This window comes from Epinephelus lanceolatus, chromosome 16 (assembly GCF_041903045.1).
Source record: "Epinephelus lanceolatus isolate andai-2023 chromosome 16, ASM4190304v1, whole genome shotgun sequence".
Taxonomy (NCBI): domain Eukaryota; kingdom Metazoa; phylum Chordata; class Actinopteri; order Perciformes; family Serranidae; genus Epinephelus; species Epinephelus lanceolatus.
In genome coordinates this window covers 42,774,691-42,794,178 of record NC_135749.1, presented here as the reverse complement: position 1 = coordinate 42,794,178, position 19,488 = coordinate 42,774,691, and the positions used below count along the sequence as shown (strand labels likewise).

The window sequence follows — 19,488 nt, the reverse complement described above, 5'->3', positions numbered from 1 at the left end:
AGTAGTATCGATAAAATCTTAATGTTACCTGTTAGGTTCAGGTTTTGTTTGGACCCCAAAGCAGATACTGATGCAGGTAAGTAACAAAAAAAAGGTTTATTAATAACACGAAAAAACAAAAGAGCAGGCAGTGGAGGCAGGGAGCTGGCTGGCTCGTAGAATATTCACCGAAGGATGGATTGAAAAAACTCAGGCACACGGTGAGGCACAAAGGACGACCTGAGCACAACAGGAAAAAAAACCACAGGTAAGTTCAAAAGAACTCTAGCAACACTAGAAGAACAGGCAGCAAAAATACGGCTATGCAACAAGTTGATCACAAGATACAAAATGTAAGAACACAGAGCTCTACCGAACATGACGGAATTATCTGGCAGCATAGTGGAGTGAAGACCAGGCTTTTATAGACAGGAAGATGAGGTGAGTGAAGACAGGTGTGCCTCATCTGCTGCTGCAGGAGAAGCCAGCCACACCCCCTGACACACACATGCACTGCAGAACAGAAAAGAGGGGAGGGAGAGAGAGCAAACACAAAAACATACCACAGGAACCAAAATTATCACAATACCTGGGTCATTCCACAATTGGAGGACAATTTAGACAACAAAACTTTTGAAAAATTGACCCTTTATTTTATAATTTTCTGTTATGTTTTTAAGAAGAACAGGTAATAAACCATCAAATAATTTGATTCACCCAGCTCAGACATCAAAGATACACTTTATATGAAATTTTTTATTTTTTGTCTGCCATGCTTGATGCAACCCTGTTACCAATACTCAAGACCCTGAAAAAAAGTGTATTTTAAAATATTATTGGTTAAATACTTTACCAATACATATAAAATAGTCACATTTACATTGTTTACTCATTTAAGTTCAGATAACACAGATAATACAGAATCAGATAAAACTTTTTAAATCATCTTGTCCAACTTTTAAGATGTCACACATTATTTTTTAGTTATTTTAGTATTTATTTATTAAAATATTTTCTAAAATACATTCTGCATATAATCACTCATACTATTACAAAGACAATATGTTACACCCTTAAGAGCTGGGAAAATCATTTAAGAATTTTTTTAAAGAAAATTATATGGTAACAGGGTTGAAATTAGAGTAGTGGGGTTGCACAAAGTAACAGGGTTGAATGAGTACATTATTTTGATTGTAGATAATGACATACATTTTATGAATAAATACTCAGAACCCCAGGATTGTTGTTTGATATGGTTTTGTATATCTTTTCAGTAAAGGATCAACCTAAACACACACCACGCTCAGTGGTGCCGTAGAAATCTGAACAAATCAATTTAAACGTTAAAAAATGTCTATTATAGGCTTGTCGTGATACCAGAATTTCAATAGTCAATACCAATACCAGTGAATTTCCACGATTCTCGATACTTATTCGATACCACGATAAAAATAAAAAACAGAACTCATGTATTTCTAAATTCACTACTTTATTAAAACTGTTTTCCACTGCTTCATATGAATTTGAGTCACAGACTGACACTGTAAAAGAAAAATAAATTTTCAGTTCAAATAACACAAGCTCAGAGACTATAAGAAAGCAGCTCATAACGTTATGCATGTAAATCTACAGTATAGTTTGAATTTACAGATATGGTGACAGACAATTAGTCCGATAATAATTGCTTGAAACGCAACGTTAAGTAACATTAAAGACAGTATCGTTAATGTCACATAATGTTAGCCATCTGTTACAGGATATGTTATAACGTAAGGTAGCGAGTACTAGTAGCTGCTGGGGCTGCACGATATTGTAAAAAACTGACATTGCGATTTTATTTTATTTTTTGCAATATATATTGCAATATTAAAAAATACAAGAATTTTCACCAGATGACTTAAAGTAAGAAAATTAAAAAATAGTGGCTTTTACTCACCACAACTGCACAGGCTACCAGCTTCATTTATTTTTTTTATTTTTTATTTAATCTTTATTTAATCAGGCAGTCTCATTGAGATCAAGATCTCTTTTTCAAGAGAGACCTGAGAACAAAGGAACATCCATAACAACAAAAACACACAGACACAAGCAGGAACAACACAACAAGGAATTAATAAAAACAATTACATGAATCATGAAAAACATCGGATAGAGAAGCTTTAAAAACTCCAAGAGGAACAAGAGATTCAAGTTTGAGGGTCGATTGTAACTTGTTCCATTTAAAAGGTGCATAGTACCTGAAACCAGATCTACCAACATTTGTGCGCATGCAGGGGATATCTAAGGTTAGGTAGTTACTGGATCGTGTACTGTAGTTACTGGAATTGAAAGAGAGAAGAGATGTGAGGTAGTTTGGTAGCTTTAACAGTAGAGCTTTAAAAATAAATAACATGAGATAGATATTTCTTCTTGTCTGTAAGGAAGTCCATCCAACTGTTTGATACAGAGAACAATGATGAGTACGAAATGCGTCATTTGTGATAAACCGTAATGCACTGTGATACACAGGGTTTAACTGCTGAAGTGTTGATTGAGCAGCATGACAATACAGAATGTCACCATAGTCCAGAACAGACATGAAGGTTGACTGTACAATAGTTTTACGGCTGGAAGAAGACAGACAGCCTTTAATTCTATACAAGAAGCCTAGTTTGGTTTTTAATTTTTGAGTCAACTGTTGAATATGAGTCTTGAATGTTAGTCAAGTGTAATTCTGAGATATTTGTAGGACTCAACCTGAGTAATATGGCTGCCATTTAAAGTTTTGATGGCAGGATATCCCGAGTCACTGGTGGAGGTAGAGAATACCATGAACTTGGTCTTTTCTGCATTTAAAACTAGTCTGTGATTAATGAGTGATTGTTGAAAATCATCAAAGGCAGACTGTAGATGACTCAGAGCCTCGGCTGGAGTGGAGCCCGAAGCATATAAAATAGTATCATCAGCAAAAAAATGGACGTTGAAGTATTGATTAGGAATAACCATATTATTTGTGTATAACGTGAACAACAGTGGACCGAGGATAGACCCTTGTGGCAACCCGTTTCTGATGACTAGTTGGCTTGACTGGGTACCATCAGCGACCACAGTCTGAGTTCTCTCTGTAAGGTAAGAGTGGAACCAATCAATTGTGGCTTCATCAAGACCTATGGACTGTAATTTATGGAGAAGGATTTTATGATCTACAGTATCAAAAGCTTTTGAGAGGTCGATGAAGAGGGCGGCACAAAATTGTTTATTATCCAGGGAGGAGACAATGTTATCGATAACTGAAGCTGCAGCTGTTATGGTGCTGTGACCCAGGTGAAAACCAGATTGTTGTGGCTGTAGTAGGTTGAGAGAGTCAATAAAGGTGCGTAGTTGAAAATGAACTAATGATTCAAGAAGTTTCGCTAAGAGAGTTAATTTAGATATTGGATGGTAGCTGTTCAGATCGCAGACATCTCCACTTTTGTGTAATGGTAATACTGTGGCACTTTTCCATGAAGCTGGAATCCTGCCTGTTAAAAAGGTTTGATTAAAAATATGAGCTAGATGAGAGCAGATGAAGGGGGCACTTAGACGGAGGAGATATGACTCAAGATTTTCTGCACCAGTGTTTTTTCATGATTTTAACCTAAGGAGAGCTTTGTGTACATCTACACTACTGACCAGGTTAAAGGAGAATGTGCCCTCAGCAGAGGCTGAGGCATGGGGACTTCCTCTGCTGGACGGACGTGGTAAATGTTTGTAGTGGGATGTGCAGATATATTAAATAAAAGACCAGAGGAGAGGAAATGGTGATTAAAAGCTTCAACTATGGATGGTCTATCAGTAATATGACCAGATACTAGTTTGATTTGAGGTGGGAGGTGTGACTGTGAAGAATTCTTAAGTGAAGCTATGGTGTTCCAAAATTTGGTGGAGCTGTCGCAGGCAGAGAGAGCTGATTGATAATAATTTGATTTGGCTTTCCTGATCGTGCTGGTGCAGATGTTTCTTTGTTGTCTGAAGTGTAACCAGTCATCAGGGGTGCCACTGGATCAAGCTTTGGTCCAGGCTTTGTCTCTGCTATGTATTACATCTGAGAGTTGCGGGGAAAACCAAGGACTGTATCTGTTTTTGATTCTGTGTTTTTTGAAAGGGGCATGTCTGTCAGCTGTAACGTTAAAGGATTGTGAAAAGATTTCCAGTGCCATGGAGGGATCAGTAATCAGTAATGGAGAAAATATTATTTATATTAGAGACCAGTAATCATTTAAAAACTCCTGAAGATTGAAGTGCTTATAATTTCTTGTGGTGATGATTTGTGATTGAGATTTGGGTAATTTGGTGTCTCTGATGCAGGCAATGGGACAATGATCACTAATATTAAGAGCCAAAACTCCAGAGGCAGGGTATTTGTGTGGTCTGTTAGTGAGTATAATATCTATTAATGTGGATTTATTTGGGTTTTTGAAATTAGGTCTGGTAGGTTTGTCTATTATTTGAAAGAGGTTAAAGGGATAGTGCACCCAAAAATGAAAATTCAGCCATTATCTACTCACCCATATGCTGATGGAGGCCCTGGTGAAGTTTTAGAGTCCTCACATCCCTTATGGAGATCGGCGGCGGGAGCGGCTAGCACACTTAATGGTAGACGGCGCCCCAGACTAATGTCCAAGATCACAAAATTGAATTCACAAAGTATCTTCATACTGGTCATCCATAGTGATCCAAGTGTGCTGCAGCCGCGACATAAAAAGTTGTTTCGAAAAACATCATATGAACTCTGTTTTTAGCCTCACTGTAGCCTGTAGCTCTGACTGCTTCTCTGTGCTATATATATATATTTACATATATATATATATATATATATATATATATATATTGTTTGAGGGAACTGTAACATAAGGTAACTGCATACGAGTGGATGCAACAATCATTAATGCTAGTGTTACAGCCATTTATCTACACGTGTGCTTATTTTTGTTGTAAAACTTTTGTACTGTGTGGCACTGTGGCAACTTCCGGTGGAAGTTCATTTAGTCAGCCAGGTTAATGAGGCCAGGTGTGCGTGAGTAGAGGCAAACAGTTTTTTGACCGTGGCTGAGGCATGGCTGAGATGTCGGCAGACAGGAGCAGTATACGATAATAGGCTACCAAATTGCTACAAAGCAAGGTGCTGTACCTTCTTGTGCTTAAATATACAGTACAGGCCAAAAGTTTGGACACACCTTCTCATTCAATGCGTTTTCTTTATTTTCATGACTATTTACATTGTAGATTCTCACTGAAGGCATCAAAACTATGAATGAACACATGTGGAGTTATGTACTTAACAAAAAAAGGTGAAATAACTGAAAACATGTTTTATATTCTAGTTTCTTCAAAATAGCCACCCTTTGCTCTGATTACTGCTTTGCACACTCTTGGCATTCTCTCCATGAGCTTCAAGAGGTAGTCACCTGAAATGGTTTCCACTTCACAGGTGTGCCTTATCAGGGTTAATTAGTGGAATTTCTTGCTTTATCAATGGGGTTGGGACCATCAGTTGTGTTGTGCAGAAGTCAGGTTAATACACAGCCGACAGCCCTATTGGACAACTGTTAAAATTCATATTATGGCAAGAACCAATCAGCTAACTAAAGAAAAACGAGTGGCCATCATTACTTTAAGAAATGAAGGTCAGTCAGTCTGGAAAATTGCAAAAACTTTAAATGTGTCCCCAAGTGGAGTCGCAAAAACCATCAAGCGCTACAACGAAACTGGCACACATGAGGACCGACCCAGGAAAGGAAGACCAAGAGTCACCTCTGCTTCTGAGGATAAGTTCATCCGAGTCACCAGCCTCAGAAATGGCAAGTTAACAGCAGCTCAGATCAGAGACCAGATGAATGCCACACAGAGTTCTAGCAGCAGACCCATCTCTAGAACAACTGTTAAGAGGAGACTGCGCCAATCAGGCCTTCATGGTCAAATAGCTGCTAGGAAACCACTGCTAAGGAGAGGCAACAAGCAGAAGAGATTTGTTTGGGCCAAGAAACACAAGGAATGGACATTAGACCAGTGGAAATCTGTGCTTTGGTCTGATGAGTCCAAATTTGAGATCTTTGGTTCCAACCGCCGTGTCTTTGTGAGACGCAGAAAAGGTGAACGGATGGATTCCACATGCCTGGTTCCCACTGTGAAGCATGGAGGAGGAGGTGTGATGGTGTGGGGGTGTTTTGCTGGTGACACTGTTGGGGATTTATTCAAAATTGAAGGCACACTGAACCAGCATGGCTACCACAGCATCCTGCAGCGACATGCCATCCCATCCGGTTTACGTTTAGTTGGACGATCATTTATTTTTCAACAGGACAATGACCCCAAACACACCTCCAGGCTGTGTAAGGGCTATTTGACCAAGAAGGAGAGTGATGGAGTGCTGCGGCAGATGACCTGGTCTCCACAGTCACCGGACCTGAACCCAATCGAGATGGTTTGGGGTGAGCTGGACCGCAGAGTGAAGGCAAAGGGGCCAACAAGTGCTAAACACCTCTGGGAACTCCTTCAAGACTGTTGGAAAACCATTTCAGGTGACTACCTCTTGAAGCTCATGGAGAGAATGCCAAGAGTGTGCAAAGCAGTAATCAGAGCAAAGGGTGGCCATTTTGAAGAAACTAGAATTTAAAACATGTTTTCAGTTATTTCACCTTTTTTTGTTAAGTACATAACTCCACATGTGTTCATTCATAGTTTTGATGCCTTCAGTGAGAATCTACAATTTAAATAGTCATGAAAATAAAGAAAACGCATTGAATGAGAAGGTGTGTCCAAACTTTTGGCCTGTACTGTATGTAAGAAATAAATGGAGCAAAGCAACGGGAAAACGTCTGGACATTGTTTGTGAGAGCCAAGCCTGGCGCGCGTCAATTCATTGCACCGACACGCACCTGCAGTAAGTGACAGTGGAAAGACACTTACAGCTAGCGTAGTTCCTCAGGGATTTAAGCCGTTAATACTTTCATTTTGACAATCTAACCTGTGACAACACATTAGCTAAGGTTGTAAGGACTGTAACTGTTGGTAGCTGTTGTTGATTTTGTTTAAATATGTTGAATTATAATTTATGGGTTATTGTTTGTCAGACGATTGAGCTAAGCTAATTAATGCTAACGTCAGCTGTCACTTGTTGCCATAGCAACAGTAAACATTCACATACAGACTAAGTGCATAGTGCAGATTTAAGCTTCATTGTAAATATAGTTAAGATACATTGCATTTAACACAGGATGTGGGATTTTAGTAGTTAGTAAACTTTTAGAAAATAGCTATTTATCATCGCTCTGACATCAAACAATGGAGACAGGTTTGTTTGTTTGTTTGTTTGGATCTCTTTTAGCCCACTTGGGCTATTCTTCCAAGAGTCCATAGCATAAAAACATTACAAAATAAACACAATACAGTATAACTGAAACACAATACAATACAGAACACACACAAACCAAAAAACATACATACAACACATGGATGGTATTATACACACACACAACAAAGCCTATACAGATAATATTACATAGAAGCTATACCCTCAATCACAGTCATACAATTACAATAAAACTTCAAATACTCCTTAAAAAACACCCCTAATATTTTGTTTAAAATATTTTTCTGGTAAATTTCTAATGAGATCAGATAAACAATTCCATAACTTCACAGCACAAAAACAAAACATCCTTTTACCAATTACAAGCCTAGTTCTGGGTAAAACATAATCACTTGTGCTAGCTGCTCTTGTGCTGACTAATGTCTGTCTTTTACCTGCTGGAACCTGCTTATCAACAGTCTTGGCTTCTTTTTAACATGTAAGTTATAAAATAATTGAAGAACATTTCTAGATATTATGTCCCTGATATACGACCACTCTAGTATTTTGTATCGCTCTTCAATAGGAGTATCATTTGGACATCTAAGAATAATTCTTGCAGCATTATTTTGTGCAGTTTGGAGTCTACTTATTTCTCCCACTCCAGCATTACCCCAAACCGCAGCACAATAATTCACCTGACTCGCAATTAAAGCGTGGGTCACTTGTCTTAATATTTTTGTGGATAAATATTTGGCTATTCTACCAACCATAACAGCAGTCTGAACCAGCTTCTTACATAGATTAGATATATGTGGTGTCCAAGACAGATGACTATCAAGTTGAACACCTAACAGTCTAGTCTCATCTATTTGTTCAATCATTGTACCATTTGTCATGAGCTGTAAACAGGGCAGTGTTTGCCATTCCTCACAGAACCTATAAGCATTACTTTTGTTTTCTTTATATTCAGTACGAGTTTGTTCATATCAACCCAATCCTTAATCGTCTCTAGATCTTGCTGCAGTGATGTCTGTATGTCTGCACATGAATACCCCGGTACATACACAGTAGTATCATCCGCAAAAATTGTCATTTTTGATCGGACTAAAGCATATGAAATATCATTTGTATACAGCAGATAAAGGAGAGGCCCAAGACAACTGCCTTGAGGCACGCCACACTGTATGTTTAGAGGAAAAGAATAAGATCCATTTATAAAAAACGATTGTGTTCTCTCAAATAAATAAGCATGAATCCAGTCAAGAGCGGTTTGTTGGAACCCATAATGAAGGAACTTTTTCAATAATATACTATGATCTACCAAATCAAAAGCTGCACTAAAATCCAAAAATAGTACACCAACATATTTTCCCAAATCAATTTGTTCTAGCCATAGATCAGTCATCTCAATGAAAGCAGTTGCCGTGGAATGGTCCTTACGGTATGCGTGTTGATTAGCAGAGAATAAATCATTAGTTTCCATATATGACCAAATCTGAGCACTGATTATGCTTTCCAGTATTTTACTCAGTGCAGGTAAAAGACTAATGGGCCGACTGTTCTCAGGTGAGAGAGGTTCTTTACTATTCTTTGGAATTGGACATAGCTTAGCTTCCTTCCATACTCTAGGGAAGTGACCAGTGTCAATTGACCAATTATACAAATACCTCAAAGGGGCAGCAATCTGAGGTGCAGCATACCTCAATAACCTGTTGTCCATTAAATCATAACCTGCAGCTTTCCCATCAGGAAGTGACTCTAGCAATTTCATAACCTCCTCAGTTGTTACAGAGGATAGGGAAAAAGAGCACATTTTATTTAACATGATATTGTTATCAATCAGATCATTGAGAGTTTCTTTAGAACTGGAAGAATCAATCATTTTTCTTAGTCTGTTAATTTTGTTTTCAAAATAAGCAGCATAATGATTGGCAATATCAACAGGCTTTGTGATCATTCTTCCATTCTCCTCAACAAATGATGGATACTGTGCAACATTTGTTCCCAACAAACCTCTGACTGTATTCCATGTTTTTTTAGAGTCATTTCCACACCCCATGAACGCTTTTTTATAAAAAGAGGCCTTCTTACTGCGATTTAATTTCAATGCATAGTTGCGTAATTTTCTATAGATCTGCTGATCAGATTCTAAATTTGATTTTAAAAATGTAGCTTTTGCCTCATTTCTTTCCATAAATGCTTTGTTAAGTTCATCATCTATCCATGGAGCAGAACAAGCCTTAACAGTCCGTTTCCTAACTGGAGCATGCCGGTTCATCACTTCAGTTAAGAGTTCAGTTAAACATTCAGTGGCATGATCTAAATTATCCTCTAAATATATTAATTCCCAGGGACATGCAGCTAAATCCCTCTTAAATTCCTCACAATTAAATCTTTTAAAACTTCTCTTTACTATTATTCTAGGTGGTCTCCTTGGAATCTTAGATATTTTAGTTATGGATACAATATTGTGGTCTGACCAGCTAACAGGAAACACACACGCACTTGAACACTGTTGTGGTACACTAGTAAAAATCAGATCAATGCATGTCTCAGTACGTATGCCATTCCTTATGGAACATCTTGTTGCATTCCTAACCATCTGTTTCATATTGCACCCCTCTGTAAATCTCAATAATTTAGTTTTGTTGCTATTCTTGCTATCACACCAATTTATATTCAGATCTCCCATAAAAAACACTTCCTTATTATCATTAGTTGCATTATCTAGACTAGTACATAAGTCATCTAAATAGTTCACATTTGAGCAAGGAGGTCGATATGCACATCCAATTATTAGAGGTTTTTGATAAGGTAGATGTATCTGTACCCATACAGCCTCAAGATGATTCATTGTTAGATCATCTCTCTTTTTAAAAGGCAGATGATTTTGAATATACATTGCCACACCTCCGCCATTCCGATTCCTATCCTTTCTTATAAAATTATACCTATCCACATGGACTTGTCCATCAGTGATAGAACTGTCTAGATGTGATTCAGTAATAGCTAGAACATGAATATCATTGATTTTCAACATGTTACAAATCTCATTCATTTTATTTGGTAAACTACAAACATTTATGTGCGCAATATGTAATCCCTTCTTAGATAGTTTTAAATTCACAGAACCAATTTGAATCATTGAATTTGCCATAGTTTAAAGACCTGCATCAAATATCCATTCACATCAGAATAACCAGGGAGTTGTTTTGGAGTCACGATACATTTGATTATTTATGTACAATTTGTCTGTCACTAAAGTGACACGATCATTTCGAAGTCTGTGTTCTTTCATTATGGGATAGAGTACCTTCCTCCTGTTGATGACTTCATGGGGAAATTGGTCATTTACTCCAAACTTTGTGCCTTTAAGTTGTTTTCCTCGACTTTTCACAAGCTCCTTATGTTTAAAATGTTCAAAATTGGCAACAATGGCTTTTGGCCTGTCTTTCAATACTTTACCCATTCTGTGGACTCGGGAGAAGGTGACATCATTTACCACCTCACTTGGCAGTTTCAGCTGTTCAGTCATGAAGGTCTTCACAACAGTTTCACAGTCAACACTGTCCTCCTCAGCAATTCCTGAGAAAACCAAGTTGTTCCTCATAGAACGACACTGTTGATCAAGCAGGGTTTTTGACAGGCGCTTGTTCTCCTTTTCAAGCACGTTCACCCTACTCTCCATGTCCTGCACAGGTAATAAAATACTGCGGTTATCCTATCTACATGCAACCGCTGGCACTGGAGTCTTCCAAAAACTTCACCCTGGACTCCGGTTTCAAAGAAACGCGGTTTTGGGGGCCCAAAAGTGTGGTTGCGTGTGGCCAAACAGCCAAATCACATAGAATAATACACGGTTTCAGAAGTACACGGGTCTGTGTGGACTAGGCCTCGGTAAGTCAGTTCTTAACAGACAGGACAGCCATATGACAGCACATGCTGTTACAATCTGCTTCAATCTTCAACTTTCCACGCCTTTGGTCGCATTCTTGGTATGTCAGATGATAATTGAAGTATTGTTCCTTTGCTTCTGTTGTATATTATTGCTAAGTTTGATGTACAATATGATTTTTTTAATGATTGATTGTTAGCTCACATGGCACCATGCTAGCATGTTTCAGAAAGCTAGTAGGCTACTCTTAATTCGTATTGTGGTACATGCATGTTTATTTAAATATGTGAAAAAATCATTATACTGTACATACAGTATTTTGTACACTATCACGTTAGTGCATCATATTATTTTGCAAATATTAGCTACACTTTATGTTAGCTACACCTTATGTTAGCTACTCTGCCGGCTGCTATAGCCAGGTGTAGTTTATTTTCTGTTATTATTTACCCCATTATCATTGTATGGTGATTGTGACACATCTACTCAATATGTAATATATTTTGGTGATTGTGCTTGTTTTTCAGTTTCACCCTTTCTCTGTCAATAAAGTGACATTCGACGATCTCAGTCTCCAGTACTTGATGGAGGAAGGTGTTTAGCTGCTTGTCATTTTGCACAGGGTTACATGCATGTGGGATAGGGATGCACCGAAATGAAAATTTGTGGCCGAAGCCGAAGCCAAATATTATTAAACGCTTGGCCGAATACCGAGTACCGAATACCGAATATTGTTGTTTAGTTTTTCATTAGTTTTTGCAGATGAACCCCCTCCAGATTAGTGTTGTCACGGTACCAAAATTGGGACCCACTGTGCGATACCAATGAAAATACCATGGTTCTGAGTAGTATCACGATACCACAGCGAAAATGAGGCAGATGTGCCTTTTGTCATTTATGAAAAGATAAATCACTTTTCTATAATACATCAATGATATTTCAATGGAATAAATTACTTATTGACTTATTCATACTTCAAAAACAGCATCAATAAGTGATTAACATAGGGGGGATCAAAATAAAATAAATAAATAAAATAAAAATCAACCAGCCACCCTCCTCCCATGACAATCCCTTCATAAGTAATGAACAGTCCCTAAAGTGCGGTGAGGTTTGTGGGCCGTTACTGCCAGAAAGAGAGAAATGTGAAAGGCTCGTTTCTCCTCTGACACGTCACATACCTGTGTTAGGCTGGCTCGGCTGTTCAGGTACTTTTGGGCAGTCATGACACCAAGAAGAGGATATTATTGGAACCAACTTCTCCGTCGCCCGGTAAGCCGATGGCCGCCGTATTTGACAGGAATACATTAACATTAATGTCTGTGTCTGTGACCCCCGTTCAACCCACAATCGGTGGGATTCGCCTTTCGTTTCTGCTGCTGGTTGAAATCTGTAGGCTGCTTGCACAGCGTGCTGAATGATTTAAGCCTATTTTGCTCGCTCAAAACTATTTTTAGTCGCAAATGCGAGTGCCGTGACGGACGGATCGCCACACTACCGACATTATATTCTGCCCGTCACGGTACGCCGTTTGATTGCGTTATCAAAACACCGCTATTATTCGGCCTTGCTTTTAACTTATTCCACCGAATACCGAATGTGTGTTTTTTTGCAATATTCGGCCGAATATATTCGGTTACCAAATATTCGGTGCATCCCTAATGTGGGACAAGACAATACCCATCCCTAGGCTATTGACTGTTTTCATTTGGTGCAATATCAGTTTAAGATACTTAAACTTAACAAAAATATTTTCTTTTAGTTTAGTTTTACCTGCAGCAAAGGGTGTAAAAACAGACCGTATAGTAATTTATAAATAATTCTATTTTTGTTAGCAACATAATAACATCAGATAAAACATATGAAATAGTTGTGGCAACACTTGAAATATATACAAGAAAGGTGGATTCAGGGAAGCACTTAATTTAAAAACACAAGGAAATCAATATTTAAATTCAATATTTTACAGACTGTAGATGACCTGATGAGGCTCGTCTTCCCCAAAATCCCCATCCCAAAAGATCTGGCATCCCAGTATGAGAGACCCTCAAAGGAGGAATTGGTTGCCTTACACACCTCTTATTTCAGCCAAGGGGCAGCTGGAGGCCAATGCAGCGACCAGCCGGATCAGGAAACTCCTGGCGTATCTGGAGTACAACACAGGACGGGATGGACACCTGAATAGAAAGAATTGGACACTGTTAGTGTTGCAGATAAAACGCTGCTGTGTTTATATCAATATATATATCTATTGTATATTATTTAATACGTTTTTTAGTTTCTGTTATTTACATTTGCTAAAAATAAAGGGTAACACTTAATAAGTCAGCCCTAGTTTTAGAGTGTACCTCTCGCCCACTTTCCCGGGAGTTAGCATACAACTCCCGGGAACTTACATGTACTTTCCTGGGAGTTAGAGCATAACTCCTCTCGGTCACTTACCACATACTTCCCCGGGAGTTAGAGTATCCCTCGCGGTCACTTAGCACATACTTTCCGGGAGTTAGAGTATCCCTCGCGGTCACTTAGCACATACTTTCCCGGGAGTTTTCCTCATATGAATCTGTATGAAGTGCAATAAAAACAAATGCTTTTGCCCTTTGCTCATGGCAGTTGATTCAGTCACTTTTATGTAGCCTATGTGTCATCAGGCAATTTCACCCACACTCCAGAGTTTTAACATTTATGTTTTGTTTACATTTCATTGAATGAGTTTGAATATGAATATGTCAAGAAATGGGTCTATATTCTGCGAATTGCCTAATTTACGGGCAGGCTGGAGTACAAAGCAAACTTAGCTCTCTCAAGTGCACATCTATGGAAGTCTTGTAGTGCCATCCGAGGACGAAACACAAACAATAGTCATGTAATAATATAGCCTACATATATCTTAAAATACACAATAATGAGTCATGAAAAGTTATAAAATGTTTTTATTTAATTACACAGAAACCACATGGTAGGTGCTGTTCTCCCATCTACAGCGTACTTTCACCAAAACTTACGGGGAAACTAGCCAGTACTTTCCACCTAAGTAAATACTAACAAAAGAGACCGGGCTGAATTATGAAGTTTGCACTGTTTGCCTGTCCTTAGTCTGAAAGTACTAGGTAATTTCCCCAAAACTTACAGGGAAACTAGGTAGGGATGCACCAAATATTCGGTAACCGAATATATTCGGCCGAATATTGCAAAAAAACACACATTCGGTATTCAGTGGAATAAGTTAAAAGCAAGGCCGAATAATAGCGGCGTGTTTTGATAACGCAATCAAACAGCGTGCGGTGACGGACGGAGTGAAATGTCGGCAGTGTGGCGATCCATCCGTCACCACACACGCATTTGCGACTAAAAATAGTTTTGAGCGAGCAAGGCTTAAAGGCTTAAATCATTCAGCACGCTGTGCGAGCAGCCTCAGATTTCAACCAGCAGCAGAAACGAAAGGCGAATGCCATCGGTTGTGGGTTGAACAGGGGTCACAGACACAGACAGTAATGTATTCCTGTCAAATACAGCAGCCATCGGCTTACCGGCGACAGGAAGTCGGCTCCAGTAATATCCTCTTCTTGGCGTCATGACTGCCCAAAAATTCCTGAAAAGCCGAGCCAGCCGAACACAGGTATGTGATGTGTCAGAGGAGAAACGAGCTATTCACAGCCCACAAACCTCACCGCACTTTAAGGACTGTTCTTTATTTATGAAGGGACTTGTCAGGGGAGGAGAGTGGCTGGTTGATTCTTATTTTATTTATTTATTTTATTTTGATCCCCCCTATGTTCATCACTGATTGATGCTGTTTTTGAAGTATGAATAAGTCAATAAGTAATTTATTCCATTGAAATATCATTGATGTATTATAGAAAAGTGATTTAACTTTTTATAAATGACAAAAGGCACATCTGCCTCATTTTCGCTGTGGTATCGTGATACTACTTAGAACCATGATATTTTCATTGGTATCGTACAGTGGGTCCCAATATTGGTACCCTGACAACACTAATCTGGAGGGGGTTCATCTGCAAAAACTAATGAAAAACTAAACAACAATATTCGGTATTCGGTACTCGGTATTCGGCCAAGCGTTTAATATTATTCGGCTTCGGCTTCGGTCACAAATTTTCATTTCGGTGCATCCCTAAAACTAGGCAGTACTTTCCACCTAAGTATATACTAACAAAAGAGACCAGGCTGGATTATGAAGTTTGCACTGTTTGCCCGTCCTTAGTCTGTAGCTTGGCACTCAGATGTTCACCCTTTAAAAACAGTTAGTTCAATGCTTCACAAGGTAACAGTATTACCAGAAAGTAATACAAACACAAATCAAAGTGTCCCTGACAAAAAATAACAGAGTTCCACTGGTTGTCTTATTCAAGTTCAGTTTTGTTCCTTCTGTTATAAACTGTTCAGTTTAGTTTTAATCCTTTATTGTGACAAATGCACTTTTTAAGTCACAAGTCAAGTGGAAAAGGTCGTCATGATAGTACTACCACACAGTGTGACGGTCAAGTGATGGAGATAGAAGAATGGATGGGCTCCTGTGGATAATAGGTGATCTTGAGCCAACTCCTTGGGTCAAGGCAGAGATCAGGTTCATGGGTGGCTCGCCATCCCTCTCGTCAGGTAGAATCTCAAATCCACACGTAATTTTCCATAGGATCTGAAAAACCTCACCTGTGTAGAAACAGAGCTATTACTATTTTGCATCATCAACTTCAATTGTTTTATGGCCATAATCAATATCACATAAATACATCACAGTAACACAAAGTGAGCAGATGAATAACTTTTAACTGTACAGTTTTTCTCAGCATGGAATACTTTATCCTGTCTTTACATTTCACATCATGAATTATTAGCCTTTTAATCCATAACTTGTGATTATTAAGATTATTAATCAATTACAAATACTACGTATTTCCTTTTGAACTACAAAGTTAATGTTTTTAACCATTTGTTTAACATTTTTCAACTTAACTATGAATAACAAAATCATGTATGCTATTAACACACATATTTCGAAACTGTGGGCTACACCAGTACACACACACTGTATTACGCTTGACTATTCATCGTTAATAACATCCATAACCAACTGTAATGGTGCAAATGTATACAGTACACTACTAGCACAAATACAAATGGCAACGACCTCGACGAAAAAACAACTGTGGCACTTTACAGTTACGAGTAGGTCGCACCGCCACGTTAATGTGGTATAGAAGGAAGCACACACTTTACATGGCGGCGGGCGCCGATATCATCTGCAGCACGAGCTAACATCGCTAGGTGTGTTAGCATTAACTCACCAAGACGTTGATAAACGCGGTAAAACTCCCATCGCACAGGTCCTCGGTTCCTCCCTCACGTCTCTTGCGAGTTAGGAGTGTTAGCTTTGTGTTTACATCAACATTTCTCACCATAGACATTGTGTAATTTCACTCGTTTCTCTTTGTTGTCTGCTTGTGTCATTCCTGGGCCTATGAGTACAAGCTCCTCGCTGAGAGGTGGGACTTTCTACCTTTAACCAATGGGAAGTGTGCACCTCCCTGTTTGACCAATGACAGCTGGTCTAAGCAGAGTGACTGTGATTGACACCTTGTTTGATCAATAAGACTATGCCAGAGCAATGTAGTTAGATTGACAGGTAAAAACAAACAAACAAACAAACATTCAAGCAACTTGAAGACAACTGAGGGATGATACGGGAATATTGTAAGAAATAAACTTTACGTACAGAGAAAATATACTGCACATTCCATTCAAACTCATTCAATGAAATATAAACAAAACATAAATATTAAAACCCTGGAGTGTAGGTGAAATTGCCTGATGACACATAGGCTACATAAAAGTGACTGAATCAACTGCCATGAGCAGGGCAAAAGCATTTGTTTTTTATTGCACTTCATACATATACAGATTCATATGAGGAAATTAAACCATAAGTTTCGGGAAATTACATAAGTGACGAGTTATACTCTCCCGGGAAAGTATGTGCTAAGTGACCGCGAGGGATACTTTAACTCCCAGGGAAGTATGTGGTAAATGACCGTGAGGGATACTCTAACTCCCGGGGAAGTATGTGGTAAGTGACCGCGTCGTTATACACTAACTCCCTGGAAAGTATGTGGTAAGTGACTGGGAGGAATTATGCTCTAACTCCCGGGAAAGTACATGTAAGTTCCCGGGAGTTATATGCTAACTCCTGGGAAAGTGGGCAAGAGGTACACTCTAAAATGCGGGCTGACTTATGAAGTGTTATCAAATAAAGTTCTTTTGACAAAAGACTTATTTGTCATTTCTATATAAGTGGGTTTTTAGGTATAATGAAACCTTAGTGTTCGGAATTGAGTTTAGACGGTTGTATCTCATTACGTCATAAAAACATTCTCTTCTTCAGTTCTATCCCGTAAGGGTCCATAGTCATAGCTGTAAATGTTGTGGATGTTCTGTGGGGTGATTCAAACAGTCAGGCTCAAGGCCTGGATGTTAGGGTAACTAAACAAGGGTGATCATGAATAAAATGGGGATTAACTGAAATAGGTCAGCCTTTGTCAAATCATAATTTGGATTTTTAAGACAGTAAAAGTGGTAAGACATTTTTAAAAACTTTTAAAAACAATTTTTTATTATTATGTTCTTTAGAACTAAATTAAACATGTAAATTCATGCTTGGTCTGAAACATGGCATAAAAGTGTTTCCTGCATGAAAATGTGCTATACAAAACTGTCTTTTGGGATTCTTTGACATGCAGCACTAGCTTCTCAGTTAGCCTGCCAGGGAGCAGGCTAGTTCAGCAGTATATGCAGTGGCCATGTTAATGTAAAAATATGACCCCAGTAGTCACATGGGAAACTGTATGAATTATGCAAATGTATGCAAATCAGCCCCCCTGTACCATGTTTACTGGATTACCCAGTAGTCCCCATTTAGGGGGGGGTAAAAGCTAACAATGCTAAAGCTAAAGTTGATGATCACAAAGTTGGTCCCCATTCCACTTGGAAACCTGTGTGTGTGTGTGTGTGTGTGTGTGTGTGTGTGTGCGTGTGTGTGCCTGTGTGTCTGTGTCTGTGTGTGAGGGGGCGGTGATGATTCAGAAGTCAGATTTCTCACAGGAACAGCCACTTCACTAGAAGCAGAAGCACATTGCTGTTGGCCAGTGAGGAAAGATTTTTAGTTTTTTTTTGTCTTCGGTAGGGATCTGAGGGGATCCACAGAGAAGCGTTTACCATTAATATTGGATATTGTTTTTTCTGACTGTCACAATGTCCAGAGTTGCTAATCTGTCGAAGCTGCGACAAGAGAGGACAAGGGAGATCAACCTAAGGGTGAGTTGGCATTATACATTGGCATTGCATGTACCTCATTGAGTGTAATACTGAAGACGTTAACATCAGGTGGTGGCATCTGACTGTTCAGGCTCTGCTAACCATACAGTGTTTTCTTTGGACAGGTAAAAAACAGATTCGATAATTACGAAGTTGTACCATGTCGATTTTTTTTTCTTTTCCTCTTTGTTTTTTCACTTCCCCCCTCTCTCTATGTCACTGTGTCATTGCCTGTTTTTACACTCTCAGCCATAAAACATTTCCTCTATTTGACACAGGGCCTACTCTTTACAACAGAAGAACAGGCCTCTCAGGCCCTGATATAGCTGCATTGGTTGCACATTAATGTAGGTGGTGGTGTGTATGTATGTTTGCTTGTACACAGTGTGCTTGCTCACTGGATATTTGACTATAGCAACTGTTGCCATAGAAATGGCAGTGGGTGTGTGTGTGATATTACTGCTTTCTTTGAGAATGTTGTAGGCCTAAAAAATGTGTATAAATAAATATATTTTGAAAAAAGTACTCAGGGCATATGGAAGGGTCACACAAAAAAGGTTGATTACATGATCTGCTAGATTCACGAAGGTGATGAACTTTCACCTGATCCTTTACTCTCTCTCCTCCATAACTTCATCATTTCTCCTGGAGTTGCTCTCAGTCCTATTGCATTTATGATTGCTTTTATAATTTAATCAGATGTAAAGATAAGATATACTTTATTGATCCCCCAGAGGGGAAATTCAAATATCATATAATAGATGATAATAATAATCCAAAATTAATGTTTAATTATTATATCATTTGTTCTCTGAGCTTGATAAATAGATATGAGGACAAATCCCACCACTGCACTGTCCCTCCTGAGCTCTCCTTATGGAAGCCCCAGTAGCTGACTGTAATGAGTTTTTGCTCTAAGGTGCCTGTACACAATTGGCAACAACAATGACCAATTCAGTGCATGTCAGACATA

The 19,488-nt window shown here is 38.7% G+C and overlaps 1 protein-coding gene and 1 long non-coding RNA gene across 3 annotated transcripts in view; one reads left to right on the top strand and one right to left on the bottom strand.

Moving 5' to 3' along the window:
* Nucleotides 1–14,102: 14,102 nt before the first annotated feature.
* LOC144467469 (uncharacterized) lies at nucleotides 14,103–16,710 on the bottom strand. Its single transcript, XR_013493664.1, has 2 exons — nucleotides 16,493–16,710; nucleotides 14,103–15,857 (listed from the first exon to the last, which is right to left on the bottom strand). It is a non-coding gene; the product is annotated as an uncharacterized LOC144467469 (long non-coding RNA).
* A 1,553-nt stretch (nucleotides 16,711–18,263) lies between these two features.
* Nucleotides 18,264–19,488, top strand: part of LOC117251103 (rho guanine nucleotide exchange factor 2-like) — a 377,871-nt gene continuing 376,646 nt past the window's right edge. The window contains exon 1 of one of the 2 annotated variants that reach the window (XM_078176114.1): nucleotides 18,264–18,515. In XM_078176114.1, coding sequence (XP_078032240.1) covers nucleotides 18,453–18,515 — 63 coding nt within the window. In that variant the 5' untranslated portion in view covers nucleotides 18,264–18,452. The remainder of the gene's footprint in view (nucleotides 18,516–19,488) is intronic. The other variant, XM_033617091.2, reaches the window with a different exon arrangement.